The sequence below is a fragment of the Ruditapes philippinarum genome, unplaced genomic scaffold (genome assembly GCF_026571515.1).
Source record: "Ruditapes philippinarum isolate M1 unplaced genomic scaffold, ASM2657151v2 ctg2434_1_1_1_1, whole genome shotgun sequence".
Lineage (NCBI taxonomy): Eukaryota > Metazoa > Mollusca > Bivalvia > Venerida > Veneridae > Ruditapes > Ruditapes philippinarum.
In genome coordinates this window covers 101,348-126,915 of record NW_026865395.1, presented here as the reverse complement: position 1 = coordinate 126,915, position 25,568 = coordinate 101,348, and the positions used below count along the sequence as shown (strand labels likewise).

General features: G+C 33.5%; 1 protein-coding gene and 1 long non-coding RNA gene across 2 annotated transcripts; one reads left to right on the top strand and one right to left on the bottom strand.

Moving 5' to 3' along the window:
- Positions 1–3,089: 3,089 nt before the first annotated feature.
- On the bottom strand, positions 3,090–19,695 carry LOC132728814 (ketohexokinase-like). The gene is made up of 7 exons (XM_060714486.1): positions 19,554–19,695; positions 18,303–18,419; positions 14,285–14,425; positions 11,693–11,765; positions 6,999–7,125; positions 6,221–6,335; positions 3,090–3,504 (listed from the first exon to the last, which is right to left on the bottom strand). The coding sequence occupies exons 1-7, from the start codon at positions 19,652–19,654 to the stop codon at positions 3,243–3,245; spliced, it is 936 nt and encodes a 311-aa protein (XP_060570469.1). The 5' UTR covers positions 19,655–19,695; the 3' UTR covers positions 3,090–3,242.
- A 1,614-nt stretch (positions 19,696–21,309) lies between these two features.
- Positions 21,310–25,034, top strand: LOC132728815 (uncharacterized). Its single transcript, XR_009625533.1, has 3 exons — positions 21,310–21,487; positions 23,452–23,597; positions 24,895–25,034. It is a non-coding gene; the product is annotated as an uncharacterized LOC132728815 (long non-coding RNA).
- The last annotated feature ends 534 nt before the right edge of the window (positions 25,035–25,568 follow it).

The following is a 25,568-nucleotide window of genomic DNA, read 5'->3' as shown; positions in this document are numbered from 1 at the left end:
TGGTATGGCTGAAGTTAGAAGTAGTGTTATGATCACCTTAACAAAATTATTTCTAATATTTACAGTTTTTAAACTTTATAAATAGTTGTAAACAAGTTGTTTACGGCAGTCGTCTGCAAGTGAAGATAGCACTAATATCACGGTTTTGGAGAGTAATGCCGCTTCACATATGCATTGTTTACAAACAAACCATGCATATTGAAGTTTACATGATGTACTGTATAGGGAACCCTAAACTTTTGGCCTACCCACGGGGGATACTTGATTTATATAGACTTGTATAGGATTTGTCACTCATTCCAAATTTATTAGCACGGAACATTTAAACTTTATTTTGGGAGACACATTGATGAGTATACCTACCACATACATTTTAGGTCAAGGTCACTGTAACTTGGTATATCAACAATTCTACGGGCCATAAACTTTATTATCTTTAAAGGGGAAAGTACATACAACTCAAAAACATATTTCCAGTCCTGTAATGTGGGAAGTCCCTTTAACCTTTTACCTCATATAGACGTGTTTTGACGGCTTTTTGCCCCCCCACTCTTTTGGTGCTTAACAGTGAAAAAAATGCCCTATTTAGGCCAAAAACACTGTTTTTCGTTTGAGAAATGTTGTTAAAGAGGGCCATGATGGCCCTGAGGTCGCTCACCTGTATATAGCCCCCCCCCCCACCCATAAGAAGATGTTTCATGCTAAACATCTAAGCTCTAGCTCATTGGGCTTTTTAAAAGAAGATTTTTTTAAAGTTTTTACTATACACATATAGTTTAAAAACAATGACACCCTGGGGCGGGGCCAGTTTTGACCCCAGGGCTTTTATTTGAACAAACTTTGTAGACAATCACTAGAAGATGTTTCATGCTTAATATCTAAACTCTAGCTATTTGGGTTTTTTCAAAGAAGATTTTTTAACTTTTTGCTATACACATATAAGGAAAATCAATGACCCCCTGGGCGGGGCCAATTTTGACCCCAGGGCTTTTATTTGAACAAACTTGGTAGACACCTATTAGAACATGTTTGATGCTAAATATCTTAACTCTAGCTCTTTGGGTTCTTTAAAAGAAGACTTTTTTAAGGTTTTACTATATACATTTAGGGAAAATCAATGACCCCCTGGGGCGGGGCCAATTTTGACCCCAGGGCTTTTATTTGAACAAACTTGGTAGACACTCACTAGAAGATGTTTCATGTCAAATATCTAAGCTCTAGCTCTTAGGGTTTTTTAAAAGAAGATATTTAAAGTTTTTTCTTTCGGTTGCCATGGCAACCAGAGTTCTGCATGGAATTTAATTCTTTGAACAATTTTTAAAGGTGACCACCAAAGGAACATTCCTGTGAAGTTTGGATGAAATTGGCCATGTGGTTTATGAGAAGATGTCATTTAAAGTAAAAGTTTACGGACGACGGACGGACGACGGACGGACGCCGGACGAAAAGCGATCACAAAAGCTCACCCTGTCACTTTGTGACAGGTGAGCTAAAAAGTGACCACCTTTTCGGCGACGCCCCCCCCCCCCCCCTCCCAATCAAAATGTTCTCCTTATCGCCTAGAAAATTTTGGACATGTGACAGGCTAAAAATGGCCTCAAGTCGATCTTTGGGTAACTAGTAACAGACGCTGAAAAGCCTTTTACTCTACCTCAATTCATTGAGAATTTGCAGCACTTTGAAATCAGTTTTGATGGAAAAAAAAACAATGTAAAATAGTGATTTTTCCCAATTTTGAGACATCCCCCTGTTGCCATGGTAACAGGGAATTTACGATTGATCGTGCTGTTACAGAGGCCATGGTTCAGTCAACATGTGTGCCAAGTTTCATCAGTATTGAAGTATTTTTCATAGTTTCATAGCAATTTGAACTTGTCACAGGAGGCTTTTCAATGAAAACGGCCATTTTTCACAATATGCTCATGGGGTTATAGGTTACGGCCATTCCTTTCTGGCATGAGACCACTTATTTATTAAGTATATACATGTATCAGAATAAAGGAAATGCTTAATTTGGCACACTGAATTACAGTAAATAGTTTATATAAATGCATGTACTTAATAATACATGTACATGAAATTAAAAATAGTGAACAATATATCTTAACAACAGCTTGATTTTACAAAATGTCATTGAGGTGATAATAAAAGAAATATACAGTTATTTGACATGTTTGATGGTACAAGCTTCATGTAACTTAACAATAACAATGGTCCTCTAGGGAAAGTATAAATACTTAGTCAGCAAGTAAACTTAAGAAAAAATATATTTAGTTATAGTAAACAAAATGTAAAAATATTGGCAGTTTAAAGGGCACAGTGCTTGTATTATGAAAAAAAATCCTAAACTTATTGAATTTCTTAAATGGATTTATCTTGCTTCCGTTTTTGGACGGTGATCCCAAACTATTTAGAGCCTGGTCAGACAGCACGGATGTGCTGGCCTGGCTGGTCTTTACACTGGTGACAAAAAAAATCACTTTTTGTTCTAGCAGCGTAAAAATATTTAATTTGATCGAACATTTCATTTTATTTCAGAATCTTTGGATAGTAAGGTTCAAATTCCCAGCACCATATACGGCCAGTAACTAATTCTGTAAGGGGGGATCACTGCGTGGGAGATTGAGTAAGGTTATGGTTAAATCCCTTTACTGGTACATTTGACAAATGTTTTACAAATTTCACTGATGATTTCTTAGTTTTCATAAAAATGTACATGAATTTAAAGGCATACTGCTTTCAAAGTGTATTTCATTTATCACATTAACCTTGAATTAATACTATAATTATTTTATCACAAAGAATAACCACAAATACATGAAACGTATTTGTTTGTTTCAGCAAATTATCTACTTTGGATTTCAATGAGTTAGCACCAGAAATAAATGCTATTTTCATATCTGACATTCATACTATTACACTAACAAATTTCCTTTTTGATTAAGTCATATCTTTCCAGATTTTACTTTAAAGCTGGTCAGACATTTCGAAGAAATAACACCATGCCAAACAATGCTCAATTATATGATGGCTTTAAATTTTTAATTTGTGAGTGTTCTTCTTTTGCTACTTTTGATTCTTTATTGCATGTACAAAACAAGTGTTAAAGATCTAATTTTATATATTTATATTTCACTACTTCCATGCAGTGAGATATGACTTTTATTTCACTGACACATTGAATTGTTTTTTATTAGAATTTCACTGAAAAAAATCAATTTAAAACTATATAACACATGACGTCATAACATGCTCTGCAATCCTTGAAGTCCCCTATAACCTACAAGTCCACATTTAGCACCGGCAATTTTACAACCAAAAGTTACTGCATCCCCTAAAGGTATATCTCGACTCAGTGCAAAGATTGTAGCTCCGTTGAACGTGTCGCCTGCTCCGAGAGTATCTACAAGAGTTTTTGGCGGGAAAATTGGTGAGGTCTTCAGATCACCTGACGTAGACTTGGCAGCAGCCCCATCTTCACCCCATGCACATATCACAGTTCCTCTGGTAAAATATTAAACAGAAACTTCATAAAAGCTTCTTAACATGTAGAGATGATATATCATTTTCTTATCTAATTTAAGGATCAACTTTTTCTACTGTATAATTAAGCTCGACATTAAACTTTTTAATACATACTTGTGTTCATTTAATCTTTCTTTTATTGGTTGGGATTTAACTTGTATCAACACAGTATAGGTCATATGGCAATTTTCCAGGTTTACTGGTGGAAGAAGACTTCTGGTGCCTGTCTGTACATTATTTCAGCAATAACAGGCAACAGGCAACTGTGTAGAACCACACACATTTTGTAAGCTATACTATATGCACAGCAGTCAGGGGCAAGTGGTTTGCAGCTAATGTCCTTAACAAGTTCTGGCATTTTATATCAATAACTTTTCAAGTACCCTTCCCGGAACTAACAAGTGCAAAAACATGGTTCGAAACCTGTGCCTCGCAAGCTTCAAACTCATGACCTTAGGATGGGAGGCATACACATTTACCCCTTGTTCACCTCTCCATTATCAGTAAGTTATTAATTAACAAACTTTGTCAAAAAATATACATAAACACGAGCTGTCTGTAAGACAGTAGCTTGACTATTTTCACTGCTTGGCAGAATGAAAAGGGGCATAACTCTTTATAAAGGTAACTCAAGAGTTTCTGAGGAGTTGTCCTGACAAGCTTCTGTGTAGCTGGCTACAGAAAACCACCTTTTTTACTGAAGGGCCATAACTGACGGCCAAAAAGTCATTCAAGTGGAAAACCCATGTAATATGCCCAAGTACTTGAGCTACCAATCAATCCTGTAAAGTTTCATTGAAATTGCATAAGTGGTAGAAGAAGAGTTGTCTGGACAAACTTTAAAAATCAAAATCATTAAAGGACAATAACTCTGACAAAATTCACTGAACTGGAAAATGCTGACACTATGCACAACTAGACTGGGTACTGGTCATTCCTGTAAGGTTTGTAATTGAAATTGTACCAGTACTTTCTGTTAAGTAGTCTGGACAAGTTTTGTGACAGACAGACAGACGGCAAGTGATCCCTATATGTTGCTACCACTCTGTACAGGCAACACAAAAATTAAACAAGAGGGCCATGATGGCCCTGAGGTCGCTCACCTGTATATAGGCCCCCCCCAACCCCGCCCCCCAACATTGCAGGGCCAATTTAACCCAAGGGCTTTTATTTGCACAAACTTGGTAGACACCCATAAGAAGATGTTCATGCTAAACATCTAAGCTCTAGCTCATTGGGCTTTTTAAAAGAAGATTTTTTAAGTTTTTACTATACATATATAGTTAAAAACAATGACACCCCTGGGGCGGGGCCAGTTTTTATCCCAGGGCTTTTATTTGAACAAACTTTGTAGACACTTACTAGAAGATGTTTCATGCTTAATATCTAAACTCTAGCTATTTGGGTTTTTTTCAAAGAAGATTTAAAGTTTTTGCTAAACACATATAAAGAAAATCAATGACCCCCGGGGCGGGGCCAATTTTGACCCCAGGTCTTTTATTTGAACAAACTTTGTAGACACTCACTAAAAGATGTTTCATGCTTAATATCTTAACTCTAGCTATTTGGGTTTTTTCAAAGAAGATTTTTTAAGTTTTTGCTATACACATATAAGGAAAATCAATAACCCCCGGGGCGGTGCCAATTTTGACCCCAGGGCTTTTATTTGAACAATCTTGGTAGACATCCATTAGAAGATGTTTCATGCCAAATATCTAAGCTCTAGCTCTTTGAGTTCTTTAAAAGAAGATTTTTTTAGGTTTTTACTATATGCATATAGGGAAAATCAATGACCCCCCGGGGCGGGGCCAATTTTGACCCCAGGGCTTTTATTTGAACAAACTTGGTAGACACCCATTAGAACATGTTTCATGCTAAATATCTTAGCTCTAGCTCTTTGGGTTCTTTAAAAGAAGATTTTTTAAGTTTTTACTATATGCATATAGGGTAAATCAATGACCCCCCCGGGGGGGACCAATTTTGTCCCCAGGGCTTTTATTTGAACAAACTTGGTAGACACTCACTAGAAGATGTTTCATGCCAAATATCTAAGCTCTAGCTCTTTGAGTTCTTTAAAAGAAGATTTTTTAAGTTTTTACTATATGCATATAGGGAAAATCAATGACCCCCCGGGGCCGGGCCAATTTTGACCTTAGGGCTTTTATTTGAACAAACTTGGTAGACACCCAATAGAACATGTTTCATGCTAAATATCATAGCTCTAGCTCTTTGGGTTCTTTAAAAGAAGATTTTTTAAGTTTTTACTATATGCATATAGGGAAAATCAATGACCCCCCGGGGCGGGGCCAATTTTGACCCCAGGGCTTTTATTTGAACAAACTTGGTAGACACTCACTAGAAGATGTTTCATGCTAAATATCTTAGCTCTAGCTCTTATGGTTTTTTAAAAGAAGATATTTAAAGTTTTTTCTTTCGGTTGCCATGGCAACCAGAGTTCTGCATGGAATTAAATTCTTTGAACAATTTTTAAAGGTGACCACCAAAGGAACATTCCTGTGAAGTTTGGATGAAATTGGCTTAGTGGTTTATGAGGAGATGTCATTTAAAGTAAAAGTTTACGGACGGACGGACGACGGACGGACGCCGGACGGACGCCGGACGGACGCCGGACGAAAAGCGATCACAAAAGCTCACCCTGTCACTTTGTGACAGGTGAGCTAATAACCATAGTTACCCTTGCTTGCATTTATGAACCATTCCAGACACTGCTTCCTCTTTATTACTGTAACCCTGGGCAGCGGCAAACTCTTTACTCACAAATACAAAGTCTACTTCAGACATGAGAGGTACTATAATAAGTCATAAATATAGATTAACTTGCAGTACTTGCTCATGAATAAAACAGTTAAATAGTGATTTTATATGAAAGCATTCAGTTTTCATTCAAATGCAATATAAACATATCATTTTTTTGTTAGAATGGGGGGATGATAAGGGGGTTAAAATTGCACCAAATAGGTCATAATTATGGTGTATTTCCAGCTGAAAGAAGCCCCTCCGTTAATTATTTCTAACAAGGATGGGCACATGAGTAGAACCACCGGCTTTTCCTGTAAACTTCCTAACATGAACGAATTCAAAGTCCCTGGTTATGAGGGGCAAGTGGTTTGAAGTTACCAATAAATATCATTAGAAATACACAGTAGATAATCAAATGTATACACCAATTTACAGTCTTAACAGGAAATTATACATGAACAGTATTTTATGAAATTAATGCAATCTTGATATAACTTCATTAAAAAAAACAAAACCAATGACTTCAATCAATAAATGACAGAAAGACAGATTGAAAACAACGTTTCAATATACATGAACATTGTTTCATTCTAAGGGCAATGAAAAAACTGTTTTAAATACAAATTTTAGTACTAAACCAATCATCTTGCAGTCACAGCTTACTATCAGGAAATTTAATATCTGTTTACATTAAGAATAATTAATAAGCATACTTAAATCTGATCGCCTAGTTTTCTCCAATTCCAAGGAGATTCTAACATTTGCCTCGGCCGACACACTGTCATTATATCTCTGTATGCATTGTATCATCTGTGTTAAATTTTCCACAGTATTCCTGCCCTAGCAATTACAAATATTCATCAATATCACATATATTTATAACAACAAAACAAATACAATGTATTCATATTACATGGAACTTTACTTTTTATTAATTATCATCTAAAAGTTATTATAATACTTCAGCAGTGTTTCTATATTCTCAACCCTTAAAGATCCTGTAACTCAAATTTTTTTATGGTTTTATATCGTAAATATGATGCTAAAATGAAGATTTATCAATATTGCACATTCCAAAAAGCATTATTTGTAAAGAAATTACCAAATTAATATTTCATGTAAATAAAGGGAGGTAGACGTTAAACCAACTAGTTTTGAATTGATCTTATTTCCATATCCTCTATGAATATGAATCTTAAAGGAGATGACTACCATGAGCTATTGTAGCTCTCGGTCCAATTCCTTTCTGCTTAAACTGTAAATTATTAACATGTGCGAGATACCTTGAATAAAAATATGTTTAAACCAATATGAATCTTACTTTCGCAGAATATGTTTATGGTTATTTTCATCATTTTTTTCTTGTTTTGTTCTTACTTTTTTTACTGCAAAAATGTTTCATCATATAATCATCTAATTAGAAATTTATTTTCGATAAAGTCTAAGCCAAATTTTTAATCAAGAAAGGAATGAATATAATACAAATGATTACTTATAATGCATATTTAACATATTCTTGGTTATTTTAGAATCATATCCTTAATTACAACATACAGGATCTTCAAAGGGACTGAACTGAATTTTTTTAACATGAAGGGACCAAAAATATTTTTTTCAAATTTTTTTTTATAACTGGGTGAAGATCTTGTCCAATAACTTGTATACAGAATTTCAGAATATTAACTCACTTTATTTCCCATTGATAATCAATATTATTGAGTCAATTTACCCAAATTATAAGTGTTGCAATGCATTATTGCCAAAATGATCAATTACCTATTTAATACAATATATAATATACTCAGTATTAAATTGGTAATTGACTATTCATTACTATATTTTTATTTTACCTTTGACAATTTTTCATTTGAAGTGCATCATTTGATTTATGAAAGTATTGCAAATTTTGTTATATTAGGCTGTTAGACCTCAGTGGAGTACCTTTAAAGAATGTCAGAACCCAAACATAAGTAGCATTTGTCACAAGTATAAAACAAGAATGTGTTTGTTAAGCACAAATGCCCCCAGGTCAGATTCTTGTTAGTAGCAAAATTTCAAAAAGTGTTTACCCATTCACTCAGTTATGGGCAGAAAAATTGCCAAAAAATTGTAAACACAAGTTCAATATAGCTTGACAAAGTCATGGCATTTTGTAATTGTGAAAAATATAAGTTGCCAAGCCATTGCTCTGACTTGTGAAGTTGAAAAAATATTCAACTTCATGCAAGTTATCTTCCTACCAAATATGAAATACATCTGTCATTATATAAAGGCTGTATGGGCATAAGTGTAAAAATCTATTTTGACCACTGGTGACCTTGACCAAACTGACCCTAACTCTATCTAAAAGAAGAATACCATGTAAAATATCTTCCTACCAAATATGAAATACATCTGTCAATAAATAAAGGCTGTATGGGCAAAAGTGTAAAGATCTATTTTTAGCACTGGTGACCTTGACCCAGCTGACCCCTTACTTCATCAAAGTTTATGTTTCTATCACTTATAAATAACATCTGTCTATAGAATAAGGTCAATACACCTGTAAAAATGTAAAAATCTATTTTTAACATTGGTGACCTTGACATTGGTAACATTGACCTTGACCCAAATGACCCCTTACTACACCCAAAGAAAGAGGACCTCCCTTGGCATGTTTGTATTAAACTAAAACATCAACTAAAAAATAAAGGCTGTATGAGCAAAAATGTTTATATTTATTTTTTAAACCAGTGACCTTGACCTTGATCTGGAGACCGCTTACACCACAAAAAATTAGAGGACCATCAAAGGTATCCACCTACTAAATATGAAAGATATCATTAAAGAAATTAAGCAATAAGGAGAAATTTAAGATAAATCCAACTTGCTGAAATAGGTTAACCAGACAAGGCCCTATTTTCAAAGTAAAAAAAGGGAAATAACTGGGAAATATGGATGACACAGTTATATAAGTTGGTAATATCATGTACTTTGTATTGATAAGTAAGTGTAGAAATTATAAAGCCATTAGTATAGATAGAACTTAAGATATTTCCAACTTGCCGTTTTAGGTTTACCATTACTCATTTTCTAAGTGCTGAAAAGGGCAATAACTTGGTAAATATGAAAGCCAGAGTTATGTAACTTGCCCAGATCATGTACTTTGTATTGATTAGTAAGTGTGTTAACTTAGAAGCCATTGGTACAGGTAGAACTTGAGAAAAATCCAACTTGCCGTTCTAGGTTAACCTCGCACGGACAGACAGACGGACGGACGGTTCAATTACTATATGCCTGGGGGCAAAAAAAACCAGGCCAGCCTCCACTTTCTTGCAGTCTGCCAAGGCTCTGACTAACATAAAATAGTATAAAGAATATATTTATAAAGTTTTCAAACAGTCTGACATGTCTGACATATGAAACTTGACACACACAAAAATTTCTGAGAATCATAGGCAAATTACTGCCACTTTTAGTACCAAGTTTAGGTCTTGTCTTCTACATAATCTGTCTTTTTTTTTTTTTTCAGGTCCCACATGGGGTAACCCATTTATTCGCTTCGTCACATAACCATTTGTGGGTCGAAGCACATCCCACAGTGGTTTTACAATTATTTATTTTCATGCATATGAACGGGTATACCAGATTGAAATCAATGTAATGAAAGAAAAACAACAATTACAAAAAAATCAAAAGGAAAAGAAAAAAAAACAAAAAAAACACAAAAAATAACAACAACAACAAAAAAACAAGAAGGTGTTTGTTAAACACAAATGCCCCCGGCTCAGATTCTTGTCAGTAGCAATATTTCAAAAAATGTTTACCCATTCACTCAGTTATGGACAGAAAAATTGCCAAAAAATTGTAAACACAAGTTATATAGCTTGACAAAGTCATGGCATTTTGTAATTGTTAAAAATATAAGTTGCTAAGTCATTGCTCTGACTTGTGAGTTGAAAAATATTCAACTTCATGCAAGTTATCTTCCTACCAAATATGAAATACATCTGTCATTATATAAAGGCTGTATGGGCAAAAGTGTAAAAATCTATTTTTAGCACTAGTGACCTTAACCTAACTGACCCCTTACTCTATCCAAAAGAAAAATACCATGTAAGTTATCTTCCTACCAAATATGAAATACATCTGTCAATAAATAAAGGCTGTATGGGCAAAAGTGTAAAAATCTATTTTTAGCACTGGTGACCTTAACCAAACTGACCCCTAACTCTATCCAAAGGAAGAATACCATGCAAGTTATCTTCCTACCAAATATGAAATACATCTGTCAATAAATAAAAGCTGTATGGGCAAAAGTGTAAAAATCTGTTTTTAGCACAAGTGACCTTGACCCACTGATCCCTACCTCAATCAAAAGGATGAATACCATGCAAGTTATCTTCCTACCAAATATAAAATATATCTGTCACTTAATAAAGGCTATATGAGCAAATGTGTAAAAATCTATTTTTTAGCACTGATGACCTTGACCCAACTGACCACTAACTCCATCAAAGTTTATGTTTCTATCAATTATAAATAACATCTGTCTATAGAATAAGGTCAATACACCTGTAAAAATGTAAAAATCTATTTTTAACATTGGTGACCTTGACATTGGTAACATTGACCTTGACCCAAATGACCCCTTACTACACTCAAAGAAAAAGGACCTCCTTTGGCATGTTTGTATTAAACTAAGACATCAAATAAAATATAAAGGCTATATGAGCAAAGATGTTTATATTTATTTTTTAAACCAGTGACCTTGACCCTAGAGACCGCTTACTCCACAAAAAATTAGAGGACCATCAAAGGTATCCACCTGCTAAATATGAAAGATATCATTAAAGAAATTAAGCAATTAGGAGAAATTTAATATAAATCCAACTTGCTGAAATAGGTTAACCAGACAAGGCCCTATTTTCAAAGTGAAAAAAGGGAAATAACTGGGAAATATGGATGACACAGTTATATAACTTGGCAATATCATGTACTATGTATTGATAAGTAAGTGTGGAAATTATAAAGCCATTAGTATAGATAGAACTTAAGATATTTCCAACTTGCCGTTTTAAGTTAACCATTATTCATTTTCTAAGTGCTGAAAAGGGCAATAACTTGGTAAATATGAAAGCCAGAGTTATGTAACTTGCCCAGATCATGTACTTTGTATTGATTAGTAAGTGTGTAAACTTAAAAGCCATTGAAACAGGTAGAACTTAAGAAAAATCCAACTTGCCGTTCTAGGTTAACCTCATACGGACAGATGGACAGGCGGACGGTTCAATCAGTACATGTATATGCCCGGGGGCATAAAAAAGCACACAAAGAGACAAGGATGACACATACATACACACTGGCACTCATAACCGCATAATCTGTCTTATTGTCAAGTAAGTATGGTAATACTTGTACACCTTACCTCAAAATGAATCCATTTATAATTTTGTAGTGAAACTTTTTCAAAATCTTCATACTGTAATTCCGCAATATTGCTGGAATATAAAAATAATGTACGGACATCTAGTAATAATATGATGATATTGAATATGTAACCTAATATTTAATAATACTGCACATTTGTACCGTCGCTTTTCATTGGTTAATCAGGATGTTTATATATTTAATTATTATTAACAAGACTGCTGTCAATTTATGAAGAAATCACAATTTTTCTCTAAAAAAGGAAGTTTGCTGTATTATAAATCCGTTATAAAGATTCTTGACAGGTTATATGGCTATATATAAATGGTTGTTATAAATATAGTTATATATACAAACAACCATTTATCTAGGACCATATAACCTTTCAAAAATCTTTACATAACTAATAATATACACATGTATCCTGCTGAGTTAAAATCAAAGGAGATAATCATCTTTTACAGAGAAATTAAGAAAGCAACACAAAAGAAACAATGTGCTTTACAAGTTGTATGCTAAAAAATTGCATGCTTTAACTTTCAAACTTTCTAAATTTCTTAAAATAATATAAAAATATATATATAATAAGCCAATCTCTCTGTTTGAGACATCATCCATATAGGACACAGTATATGAAGAAAGGACTAAGAAATTTGGAGAAACTTACTTTAAAGCAGCCATTATTGTGCAAGAGAAAAACTTACTTTAAAGCAGTCATTGTGCGAGGAATAAACTTACTTTAAAGCAGCCATTATTGTGCGAGGGAAAAACTTACTTTAAAGCAGTCATTGTGCGAGGCATAAACTTACTTTAAAGCAGCCATTATTGTGCGAGGGAAAAACTTACTTTAAAGCAGTCATTATTGTGCTAGGGATAAACTTAGTTTAAAGCAGCCATTATTGTGCAAAGGGATAAACTTACTTTAAAGCAGCCATTATTGTGCCAGGGATAAACTTACTTTAAAGCAGCCATTATTGTGCGTGGGATAAACTTATTTTAAAGCAGCCATTATTGTGCATGGGATAAACTTACTTTAAAGCAGCCATTATTGTGCAAAGGGATAAACTTACTTTAAAGCAGCCATTATTGTGCGAGGGAAAAACTTACTTTAAAGCAGCCATTATTGTATGTGGGATAAACTTACTTTAAAGCAGCCATTATTGTGCGTGGCATAAACTTACTTTAAAGCAGCATTATTGTGCATGGGATAAACTTACTTTAAAGCAGCCATTATTGTACATGGGATAAACTTACTTTAAAGCAGCAATTATTGTACATGGGATAAACTTACTTTAAAGCAGCCATTATTGTACATGGGATAAACTTACTTTAAAGCAGCAATTATTGTACATGGGATAAACTTACTTTAAAGCAGCAATTATTGTACATGGGATAAACTTACTTTAAAGCAGCAATTATTGTACATGGGATAAACTTACTTTAAAGCAGCCATTATTGTGCATGGGATAAACTTACTTTAAAGCAGCCATTATTGTGCATGGGATAAACTTACTTTAAAGCAGCCATTATTGTACATGGGATAAACTTACTTTAAAGCAGCCATTATTGTACATGGGATAAACTTACTTTAAAGCAGCCATTATTGTGCAAGGGATAAACTTACTTTAAAGCAGCCATTATTGTGCGAGGGATAAACTTACTTTAAAGCAGCCATTATTGTGCATGGGATAAACTTACTTTAAAGCAGCCATTATTGTGCAAAGGGATAAACTTACTTTAAAGCAGCCATTATTGTGCGAGGGAAAAACTTACTTTAAAGCAGCCATTATTGTATGTGCGATAAACTTACTTTAAAGCAGCAATTATTGTGCGAGGGATAAACTTACTTTAAAGCAGCCATTATTGTGCATGGGATAAACTTACTTTAAAAGCAGCCATTATTGTACATGGGATAAACTTACTTTAAAGCAGCCATTATTGTGCGAGGGATAAACTTACTTTAAAGCAGCCATTATTGTGCGAGGGATAAACTTACCTTAAAGCAGCCATTATTGTGCAAGGGAGAAACTTACTTTAAAGCAGCCATTATTGTGCGAGGGATAAACTTACTTTAAATCAGCCATTATTGTGTGAGGGATAAACTTACTTTAAAGCAGCAATTATTGTGCGAGGGATAAACTTACTTTAAAGCAGCCATTATTTTGCGAGGGATAAACTTACTTCAAAGCAGCCATTATTGTATGAGGGATTAACTTACTTTAAAGCAGCCATTATTGTGCGAGGGAGAAACTTACTTTAAAGCAGCCATTATTGTGCGAGGAATAAAATTTACTTTAAAGCAGCCATTATTTTGCGAGGGATAAACTTACTTCAAAGCAGATATTATTGTATGAGGGATTACTTACTTTAAAGCAGCCATTATTTTGCGAGGGATAAACTTACTTCAAAGCAGCCATTATTGTATGAGGGATTAACTTACTTTAAAGCAGCCATTATTGTGCGAGGGATAAACTTACTTTAAAGCAGCCATTATTGTGCGTGGAATAAACTTACTTTAAAGCAGATATTATTGTGCAAGGGATAAACTTACTTCAAAGCAGCCATTATTTTGTATGAGGGATAAACTTACTTTAAAGCAGCCATTATTGTACGTGAACCAGTCTGTTGGTTGACTATCACTATGGCAACTGGACATTTAACGCTACCCTCTTCATATACGGCACAATTATCCGTACTTATGTTAAAAGCTTTAAAGTCTTTTGCCAAAAACCTGCAAAAAAAAAAATTATATAAAATAAATCTTTACTATATCAGTTACTGCACATCCATTGTTGCAGGCTTGGTTTCATTGAGCCTGTTCATGGTCAGTATTGGAAAGAGCAAGCTAATGTCCACGTCTTTCATTTCCCTCTGTGCAATATTTAATACACAAATCGATGCCTTGGTGCGAAAGGGTTGTAACTCATAATTTCACCGAAAATGGTTTTATGGTGTTTTTCAATGAAGGAGCAATATACACACATGTTGTAAAAATATTAAACTTGAAAGCTAAAATTAAACTACCAAAAAAGTATATTTGTCCAAAGGTTGTAACTCAAACAGACATATTTTGTTGGTGCGAAACGGTTGTAACTTAAGTTACAACCGTTTCGCACCAACATTTTGATAATATTTTGAATAAATCCTAGTGCAAAACAGTTGTATCTCAATATCTTATATCACATTCTGTGAAATATTTAGTGGATTATTTCTTCAAACTAATTGACAAAGTTTTTAAAACAGTCTCAGCTTCTGATTCCTTGTTATTTACATAATTGTTGAGCTTTCATTCAGACATAATACAAAAATTTGAATAACTGATACAAATTTCAAACATAAATCAATTCCAATGCTTATAAGAGAAACAATATCATAGTACATTGCTATATTTGACTAACAGTACTATTATAATGATTTTTTCTCAACATAAAAATTGTCATTGGTATAATGTTGCAAAATAGCAAGAAAAAGTAATGGACCTATTTTGGGTTTACCAAAATGAAATTACCGTAACTCAAAATAAATTTATTATAAACAATTGCCATACAATATGTAATAGAAAGAGCACCGAAACACGAGGCTATCTGATTTGTACGAGGGGGCGTAGCCCCCGAGTATAAATCAGATTGCAGAGTGTTTTGGTGTTCTTTCTCTTTTGTATCATAGTCAAACATGACAGCACGTTCCCTGTTGTCATAATATGAAACCCCAGAAAAAAATAACCAATGAACGAGCATTTGAATATGATAGTTCTGCCCCTTTCCCTTTCTCTGCCGTCACAATATGTAAACCCCAGCAAAAATGAACCAATCCACGGGCATTATCTGGAGTGCGGGTAACTGATACCTGCACTCCAGTTACCGCACTGTGCATGTATATGTATACGATTTAACTCTGACACTTTTCAACAGAAAAGTCCCCAAACTATGATACAAATTATGATTGTATCATAGTTTGGAGACTTTTGAAAACATGTCAGAGTTAAATTGCATACCAATACATGCACAGTGCTTTAACAGAGCTTGCTTATTAACTGGTTCTTTTTTTCTGGTTTCTACATAATGTAACTACAGGGTAAGAGACAGGGAGGGAGATAACAGTAGAAAAGTCATATTCAGATGCTTATACATTTGGTACATTTTTCTTGGATGACTTGGAATGTGTTTTTATTTTTGCCTAAGATACAAAAGAGAAAGAACATCAAAACAATCGGCAATCTGATTTATACTCTCATACAAATCCAACAGCCTCGTGTTTCGATGCTTTTTTAATTACTAAATGTTAAAATAACTTAAAGAAATTATACAATTATTACTCAATTCTTGATTTGGTTTTAAACTTACATGAATTACTATTGGAATATTTTCATGTCTTGTCAAAGACAAATTGTATAAATATTGTACTAAAATTTTATTTACGTTACAAGGCAATGTCTGACTAGATATGTGAACAAATTTTTCTTTGACAACTTATTGTAAACATTAAGTTTAGATACATATACATAATAATAAAATAATTATGTATAGACAAAAGTATTACAATATAACAAAGGTGTTTATGTGTAGATAATATAAACCTACATGTAGATAAAAGATGTTAAAACTAAAATAAATTCTTAAAAAAAAATATTAAAGGATTTCTCAGAATCAATAGATTCCTGGAGAAGGACAGCAGTAGTAAATGCAATCAACTGTCAACTCTTCTGGCACAAATTTCAGCAAAACTCAACTAAACATGTTCATGGTGTTAAAATTGAGAAATCACAAATATCTGCTGATGGGACAAAAGAAAAAGACTTTCCATAAAACTGCAAGCCAACAGTATGATGTATGGTTGAATTACACAGATAAACAGGCTACATGTATATCTTGCTTAAGTTACATAGGTCTATTATTTTAGAAATAATATATCCCAAACTGTGATTTTATCGCTCAATAACATCACTGTTTGGAGGTCGGATGTGTGGAATTACGAGGGCGTAGCCCGAGTGATATAATGATGCACATTCAATCAATAAACAGTGATTTTATTCAGTGATTCCAAGCGATTTGGATATATTATTTTGATTCTAACATGACATCAACAAATAAAATTTTAATGCTGCCGTACCTAAATATATTTAGCTAAATTGCGCACGATTTGTTCCGTACTCATTTTCAGCGCATCACATTTTTAGTGGTTACTTTGCGTGTATAATGATAACATCACATGTCTTAAAATAGAATGTCAGACAGTGATTTTATTGCATAATAATGCACACTTTTGGTTCTTCTATGTTCAATAGGGAAAAATGCGGGTTGTGTTAGAATATTAAGTAAAATATTTTATTGACCCTTTGTTTTCTGTTAGATAAAAGTAAATTATCAGATATATTTTATCTTTTTAAAATCATTCTTAAAGATATTAATCACTTCTTCAGCTGTATGTGCGTTTGTGTGCACACCTGTGAATTTTATTGGGGTGAGGGGATTGCATTTTGTAATTGTTATTATTTGCAGACCTTATTTTTTTCTCATTTAATTACTGACTGATTTATATAATTAGAAACAATGAAATTTGGGACTGTAAAGAGTTGTAAGAATAGCATGAGCTTAGAACATCTATTATCATCTTTCTCATACTTTTGGCTTAATAGTAAAGAAGATCCTGGATAATGCTTAAAAATATATTATATATAAAGTGAATTTCTTTAAAAAAAATCATTTGACTGAAATTATATTTTAAAAACATAAAATTTGAAGGTTTTTCACTGAAATATCCAGGCAATATGTTAAATTAGTTCATACTAAACACAAGCTTGGATCTGTTCATTTGACCCATTACAATTATCAGAATTTAAAGCAAAAATTTAGTTACAACCCTTTCGCACCAAATGATTTTTTGAAATTTATTATTTTTTTGGTGCGAAAGGGTTGTAACTGAAACTTTATCAATTATCTCTTTATCCTGGCAAAATAAAATAACCTTTCCAATCAATTATATATCAGTAAATGAATGAAAGCCAAAAACCAAAATTAATGAAGTATTTATTAGAATGTAAAAGAATAAATAAGTTTTTTGTCTCTCCTGAATAATTTCAAAATATTGAGTTACAACCCTTTCGCATAAAGGCATAGAAATGGGCACCTGAGTGAGAACCACAAACACTCTACAAGCTAGCTGGATAGCTGCCACACATGAAAGAATCCAAAATCACTGGTGGGATTTAAACCCACAGTGTTAAGTGGCAAGTGGTTTGAAGTCAATGACATTGATCATTCAGCCATGGATGCCCCTCATCTTTTTTTCTGTGAGATATAATTTAATTAATTTCTCTAATTACGTCATAATTATAAATAAATCAGAAAAAATCTATCAATTAATGTTTCACCATTTATATTTCTTTGGTTTTAAGTCATTTACTATCATAATTATTTAAATCGTAATTGTCAGTGATCAGCCAAGAGATCCTCAACTATGCAACTATGAAGGCACAATAAAGTTCTTGCAACAAACTAGCTTATCTATTTTAAAAATGAATATCAGTTTTGTAACACATACAGATGTACCATTAAATTTTAAAGACAAACCTTAAAATAATCTGAAAACTTGAAAATTACAAATCTTACCCATATTCTGGACTTTTAACAAACGTTCCCATGAATTCCACTGGGCAGCCAAGCATGGACAGGACAGATGAGCTGTTAGAGGCATTTCCTCCACGTTGCCAGTAATAATCTAGTGACCTTCAAATATATACCCCAACAATTAGAGTAACTGGAAATCAGAAAACAAAATCTTGAAGTATGACATCCTGTTCATGTAACTGTAATTAGGGTTTCTTCTTACCATTTGGGAAACATGACACAAACCCTAGAAATTAGAAATTTGTCTGTTGATTCAGACAGAATTCATCCTCGGTAACCCTGAGGCTATTAACCTGTACAAGTATAAGTATATGGCATGTGTACCGTGGGTTCAGACAATGAACAAAATTTGGAGCAACTCACACTGTACTGTATATACATTTTTATATCAAAATAAAACAAAATGTTAAGTATTTGGTTCATTCAGCTCGTTTTATATTTCACTTATTTATTCATTACTTACAACTACATTTTAAAATTTGGAATGAAAAAATACAATTTGCTTTGTACAGTAGAGTAAGGTTGTCACAAAATGGTGATAATTTTGTTTTTGAATTTTTTTCTGTTTACATAAAATGGGAATTTTTTCCTTGAAATTGGAAAAACATATTTTTGAAACTGGTACCATATCTCAGCTGTTAAAAGTTAACAGGTCAATAAAAAACCTGGTTATGGACTAATGAACTAACAGCTATATATATTTATTGAACTACATGTACATTGATCTGAGAAGTTATTTATGACATCAATTGTTTAATTGACATCATCAACTGATGTCAAATGATGGGTAAGCATTCGTTTTATGCTGTGCATATATTGTGTGATAATACACTTAACAAGTTAACTGCCCTTTATGTTTAACTCTTAACCTGGCGGAGCAGAAAGTGATCAGCCTTTGCCACCAGTAAAGCCAGGTCTGCCTGCACATCCATGAAGTCCATCCAGGCTCTACACTGTTGACAAACCAACTTCAAATTCTCATCTTGAAATCCCTAGGCTAGGCAAAAGTTCTAGCCATACATGAGTCACGTACGGCTAGCCAGGACACACTGTATTGTCTAGCTGTACGGCACATTTCAAAATTATATGAAAGTTGAACATGCATATGCTATTTTATGTCTTTAAACTATAATGGACTGTTCCAAAAAATGGAAGTTGGAAAATTTCAGCAGGTTATGGATTAACATGGGAATAGTGTAAAGAGTGTTAGAACATATATAATATAAAGCATACCTCTGATCAGAATCCTCCACAGGGAATGATTGAACAATGCTGACAATATCCACACAACAAAGACCTACACACATAACTCTTCTTTCATCAGCTGCTGCCATCTTCAATTGTGAAATGCTTTAAAACAGGAATTCAAATACATATAAATTACTTTCTTTTAGTATAATTCTTTTTTTTCCCTCTTCTTTTTCGTTGACTGGGTTTTACATTGCACCAATACAGTTTAGGTCATATAGCAAATTTACAGTACAACTGGTGGAGGCAGACCTCGGGTGCCTTTATCTGCAGTTTTTTTTCACCCGAGTAGAACCACTGATGCTCCGTAAGCTAGCATGAGCTAAGCTTTGTCACATAAATGAATCCAAAGTTCCAAGCATGATTCAAACCCAAAGTGGTGACAGGCAAGTGGTTTTAAGTCAATGACCATAAAGCTGTCTGGCCACAGACACCTGCCATTTATTAAGTTATAAAATGCCTGTGTGTTAAAGAAATAAATTCCTATGCAAAAAGGGAATATGGATAATAGGAGTGACTTACAAAAGCTTTCAACTGCAGTACCTTCTAGATAGCAGTCTTGCTGACCACAATTTGATCAATAACCACAGTGTTTAAATGTCCTTGTTAAAAAAATCCCATAAAAACTGATACATTTTCTTAACATTATGTTAGCACAATTTAATTACTTTAAAATCTGATATACAGGACAATTAAAATATGACATAATTATACTAGTTGGTATAGTAGGCCCTGTTGTTGTTGTCATATGATAGAAATATTGTGTAATATAAAGCATAATATCAAACAAAAGACCATGTTTTATGAGTAAAACATTTAGTATATACATTGTATCAGCAGTTTTCTGGATATAGCCCGGGGTTCTATGATATCACGGTACTTAACGTTTATCAGAAAATATTTAAATAAAAATATCATTAATTAATGAGATTTTTCTTCCATCTTATAATTGAACCTTTTTCTGAACTGTTTGTCAAAAAATTATTTCAAAAGAACCAATAAAAATGACATTTTTTAGAATATTTTCAATGTCTGCCATTTTGGGTAATTTCAGAGGACGTTACTAGTACTACGGTATCAAGGTAATCCCCAAAAAAGCAAGTATGATAGGATAGATGGGTCAAAACTTTCAAGTTAGGTTGAGAAAAACTTCCAACACTTAACTTGCTATAAAATTAAAACTATATGAACAGACTATATGTCAGTATATGTGTTTATAACATATTTTAATTGACTGTGTAAAAAACATCAAGGAAAATGGTAGTCAAATATGAAGGTTTTATAAAATAGTTTTCTTGCCACAAATGCATTCATTATTCACCAAATTAAATTTATTGGCAGATGAAAATGAATCTAGTGTGCAAGTTTTACAAATATTAGCATCATCGTGTGTTGCTTTTACTAGCAGTCACAGAAAATTTAAATACCTTGATATCATAGAACCCTTGATATCATAGGAACCGAGTATAAATAAAAATGTGTAGACCCTGGGCCTTTCGACAAAGTAGACATTACAACAAATTATGTTTACAAAAAATTCTCCATTATAATCATAGAAAATCTTTATCTCACCTATAAAATATTCCTATAGAAGCGTGTCCTGTTCACACATTACATGTACATAATGTAGAATCAGATGATAACGGACGACATCGGGGTCAAGGAAAGTAAACACATCTCTGCAAATGGCGTTTTTAGATAAAAGGGACATAACTCAAGATACCGTACATGAGGGCCCCGTACATGACCCTAATTAATGTGCTTCCCGCCATTACGCTGAAAATGCCAACAAAAACTGGAAAGAAAAGAGCCAGTTCGGCTAAAACCGAATCAAAATTGACGAAAGATGAGGCATCCCCTGTTAAAAAGGCTAAAACTACGTCAACAAATGCCAACTTTCGCATGACAATCGAGCATTGGTAATAATTTTACATGTTGTGTTGAATTGTCACATTATTTCGCGATTGTGTTTTGTTACATAAATTAACTGGGTGTATATCCACAGGTGTACAGCGGATATATTTTAAAACTTTTTTGCAGTCTCCTTAAGAATATATGTCTATGTCAGTATGTGTATATGTTATACCGTTATAAACTACAAATGTGGATTGAGCAGGCCTACTCAGGGATGTCTTAAAATTGCTATGTTGATGCATTTATTAGTGAAGTGATTACAGGGTGTAGGCCATTTCCAACAGCCTTGCTGTTGGGTTAACCCTTTAACATGTTTGAGTGTCCACTGTGTAATCAAGAGGGCGGGAGTTCAAAACCTGGTCACCACCTGTGGACTTTTCAGGTTTACAATATTATAATTAGGTATTATCAGAGACATTTTCAGTGTTTGCCACCTACCTACATGTGTAGAGGTTGAACTGGTTAGAAATCCAGGTTATCCTTGCATGTATCAGTGCTATACACCGGGCATGTAAAAAAACCAAGGAGTCTATTCAATAAAAGCTAGGGACTGGTTCCTGGATTCCCTTAATTTTTGTATCTCATAACTGTCTCTTTAATGTATACAATGTATACCTGCTTAGAGTGGTCGTAAACGATTTTAAAGCAGTATGATGTAGAAATAGAAATACTTAAGATTAACTTCATTTGCCAAGGGTTGTGTAACCCCAACTCATCCAAAGGTTACAGAACTATAAACATATGACCTGTTGTCTTGGTCTTGAAAGTTTCACAGTGAAATTAAAAAATTAGATCACCAAAAAAGGATCCTTTTTTAGCTCGACTATTCAATATGAATAAGTAGAGCTATTGTAGTCACCTGAGCGTTGGCGTAACCACTTATGTTTAAGTTTTTGTTATACCTCAACTATTTTCAAAGTCCAGTGACATATGGCTTTGAAACTTTGCACACTTGTTCACCATCATGACGCTAACCTGTAGACAGGAGGAGGTAACTCTATCAAGCATTTTGACAGAATTATGCCCCTTTTTCGACTTAGAATTTACGTTAAAGTTTTTGTAATACATCAAATATTTTCAAAGTCCATTGACATATGGCTTTGAAACTTTGCACAGTTGTTCAACATCATGACGCTAACCTGTAGACAGGAGGAGGTAACTCTATCAAGCATTTTGACAGAATTATGCCCCTTTTTCGACTTAGAATTTACGTTAAAGTTTTTGTAATACATCAAATATTTTCAAAGTCCATTGACATATGGCTTTGAAACTTTGCACAGTTGTTCAACATCATGACCCCAACCTGTAGGCAGGAGGAGGTAACTCTATCAAGCATTTTGACATAATTATGCCCCTTTTTCGACTTAGAATTAAAGTTTTTGTAATACCTCAAATATTTCAAAGTCCATTGACATCTGGCTTTGTTACTTAGCACACTTGTTCACCATCATGACCCCAACCTGTAGACAGTAGGAGGTAACTGTATCAAGCATTTGGCAGAATAAATTAATGCCCCTTTTTCAACTTAGAATTTACATTTAAGTTTGCATACCACCTAAGATATTTTAATATTCTATTGACATCTGGCTTTGAAACAAGTTGAAATTTTATACTCTTTGAGAGCATATTAGGACTGACTTCAAGGCCTATAACTGTAACATGGATTTAAAGAAAAATGTTGCCCTTTTGTTAACTTAATAAATTTTACATTATCAAGGCTTTTTTTACTATCAAGCACTAAAAATAGTCGAGCATTGCTGTCCTACTGACGGCTCTTTTTTTTTTTTTTACAAGCTTTCTAAACTTGATGCACCAGTTTGTAATTTAGAGGGCCATAGGCTGATTAAACTGATTGGTCAACATCAAATTGCAAATATTGCAAGTTTCTGAGCCGGCCCTTTTAAATTCTTAAGTATACAAGTGAAGTAGTTTACAGAATGAAAGAAAATTGCCCTTTTTTATTTTGCAGCAAATCCTGACAGGTGTTCAAGCGCAAGGCCTTAGCTCTGGTTGAGGACTTGCGCAAGAAGTATGGGGAGTTTGAGGTTGAGCTTAATCCCTCAGCTCCCAGGCGTGGCAGCTTTGAACTTGTTATTTCCAGGGATGGAAAGGATGGTATGTTAATTCTATATATACAATACATGTATATGTACAGTTTAACCTCCCTTTGTGACTTTATGTTTTTAATGAACCCTTAATTTACATTGTGTTCTAGTAAAATATTACTACAATTTTATTGTGTCTGATTATAACGGCTATATATACTATACATGTACATGTATATGTACAGTCTAACCTCCCTTTGTGACTTTATGTTTTTAATGAACCCTTAATTAACATTGTGTTCTTGTAAAAATATTACTTAAATTTTATTGTGTCTGATTATAATGACTCTCTTTCTTATGTGAATAGCAACCCTAATTTCAATACTAATCTGTTTATTGTTTGTAACATTTGATATTCCAAATTTTAAAAATCTGTGTGTCATTGCATCTAGAAAAGTGCTATAATTAACTGCAAGTTTTTCGCCATCATTATTCTTGATTGTTTAGTTTAAGTGTTTTTAGATCACTGACAATGACCCATAACTCTTTCATGATTTTTTTAACTGAATTAAACCCCTTTGTGAACTGGTCAGCTGTTCAAGATTAAGTTGTCTAACGAGTGCTTTCTGCCTGTGACAGCTCAGGCTTGTTCACATCTGAGACAGTAACATAAGCTTTTAATAACAGTAATCTTAAAGGCCCATCGTGCCTCAGAAATGCTTTTAATTTCTGAAATGTTTCTTATTTCTAGTGTCATGATTGTTATAGTTTTTAAAAAGTTACTCATTGGCCAATTACCATATTTATCTTTTGCTTCTGTTCAATTTGGGCAATTAGAACAGTTATAGTGATTTAGTATTTTGTATGAAAGTCAACATACTACTTTGTTTACATTTTGCTACTTTTATGCAAAGTATTTTCACATTCAGGGCTACTTTCCTTGGATAATGATCATTTACAGTGCTGTAAAATTATTCTTTAAATGTTATAAAACTCAAGTTTGCCCTTTCTAAAGGAGGAAAAGTTTATTTGTCACAGAGGCATAAATGCCTTTAATATGTAACTTTCAAATTTATGAAAGAAGTGGGTTTAATGATTCAATCTGTTTAATTATTTACAAGAGTTGGAATTTGTAGATGTAGGTTTGGTTCATAAAGATTATTAATAACATTTTGGCCCTTCTTTATTGACAGGGAAGTAGATGAAACTTTAAGAACATAGAAGCTTGCAAATTATAAGAGTAAGAAACCTAACTGTAGATTATATAGTTTTAGTGGTTTCATTATCATTTAACTGATTCTAAAAAAAGATTTATGTACATGTAGATGAATAAAATTTTATCTTGACTATTGGTTATATTGTTTCAGATGTTGTAGTTTGGACTGGTTTAAAGAAAGGTCCACCAAGGAAACTCAAGTTCCCAGAAGCTGAATCAATTATTGAAGAGATGGAGAAGATTGTATTAACTGTCTAGTGTTGTATTTGTCTGTATATAAGGTAATGGTTAAAATAAATATGTGGGATTTTGTCATCAAGTTGAAATAAATCATAGTCACTTAATTGTTTTCTATACAGTCTGACTAGATTTTATACAGTTGGCATCCAAGTTACAGCAGAAAGCTTGAACAACAATTCATTTTTCAAAGATAATAAAAAGCCAAAATAAAGAGTGAATTCAGAGTGCTATTTATGCCTATGCCAAATTGACGTCAATGTACGAGTGACTTTTTCAATGCGGTGTGCTTGTAAATGCCCTAAACAGTATATTAGCTTTGTTTTTAGCTGGACTTATCGAGAAACATGGAGAGCTATAATTGTACTAACCCAGTCTTTGGAGTAGAAGTGACACTTTTGTTAAGTTTTTGTGTGTAGGTTGATATCTCCAAAACAGTGCAAAACTACATGAACGTATTGGTTGAAACTTTACACATTGAGCCGCGCCATGACAAAACCAACATAATGGATTTGCAACCAGCATAGATCCAGACCAGCCTGCCCATCCACGCAGTCTGATCAGGATCAATGCTGTTTGCTTACAAAC

Bases quoted from the DNA above. Each gene is read 5' to 3' on its own strand.
- LOC132728814 (XM_060714486.1), bottom strand. From the start codon at position 19,654: ATGGCAGCAGCTGATGAAAGAAGAGTTATGTGTGTAGGTCTTTGTTGT. The intron at 18,420-19,553 runs GTATGCTTTATA...ATATATTTGAAG, and splicing joins GTGGAGGATTCTGATCAGAG to GTCACTAGATTATTACTGGC. The intron at 11,766-14,284 runs GTAAGTTTATCC...TTTATATTCCAG, and splicing joins ACAATAATGGCTGCTTTAAA to CAATATTGCGGAATTACAGT.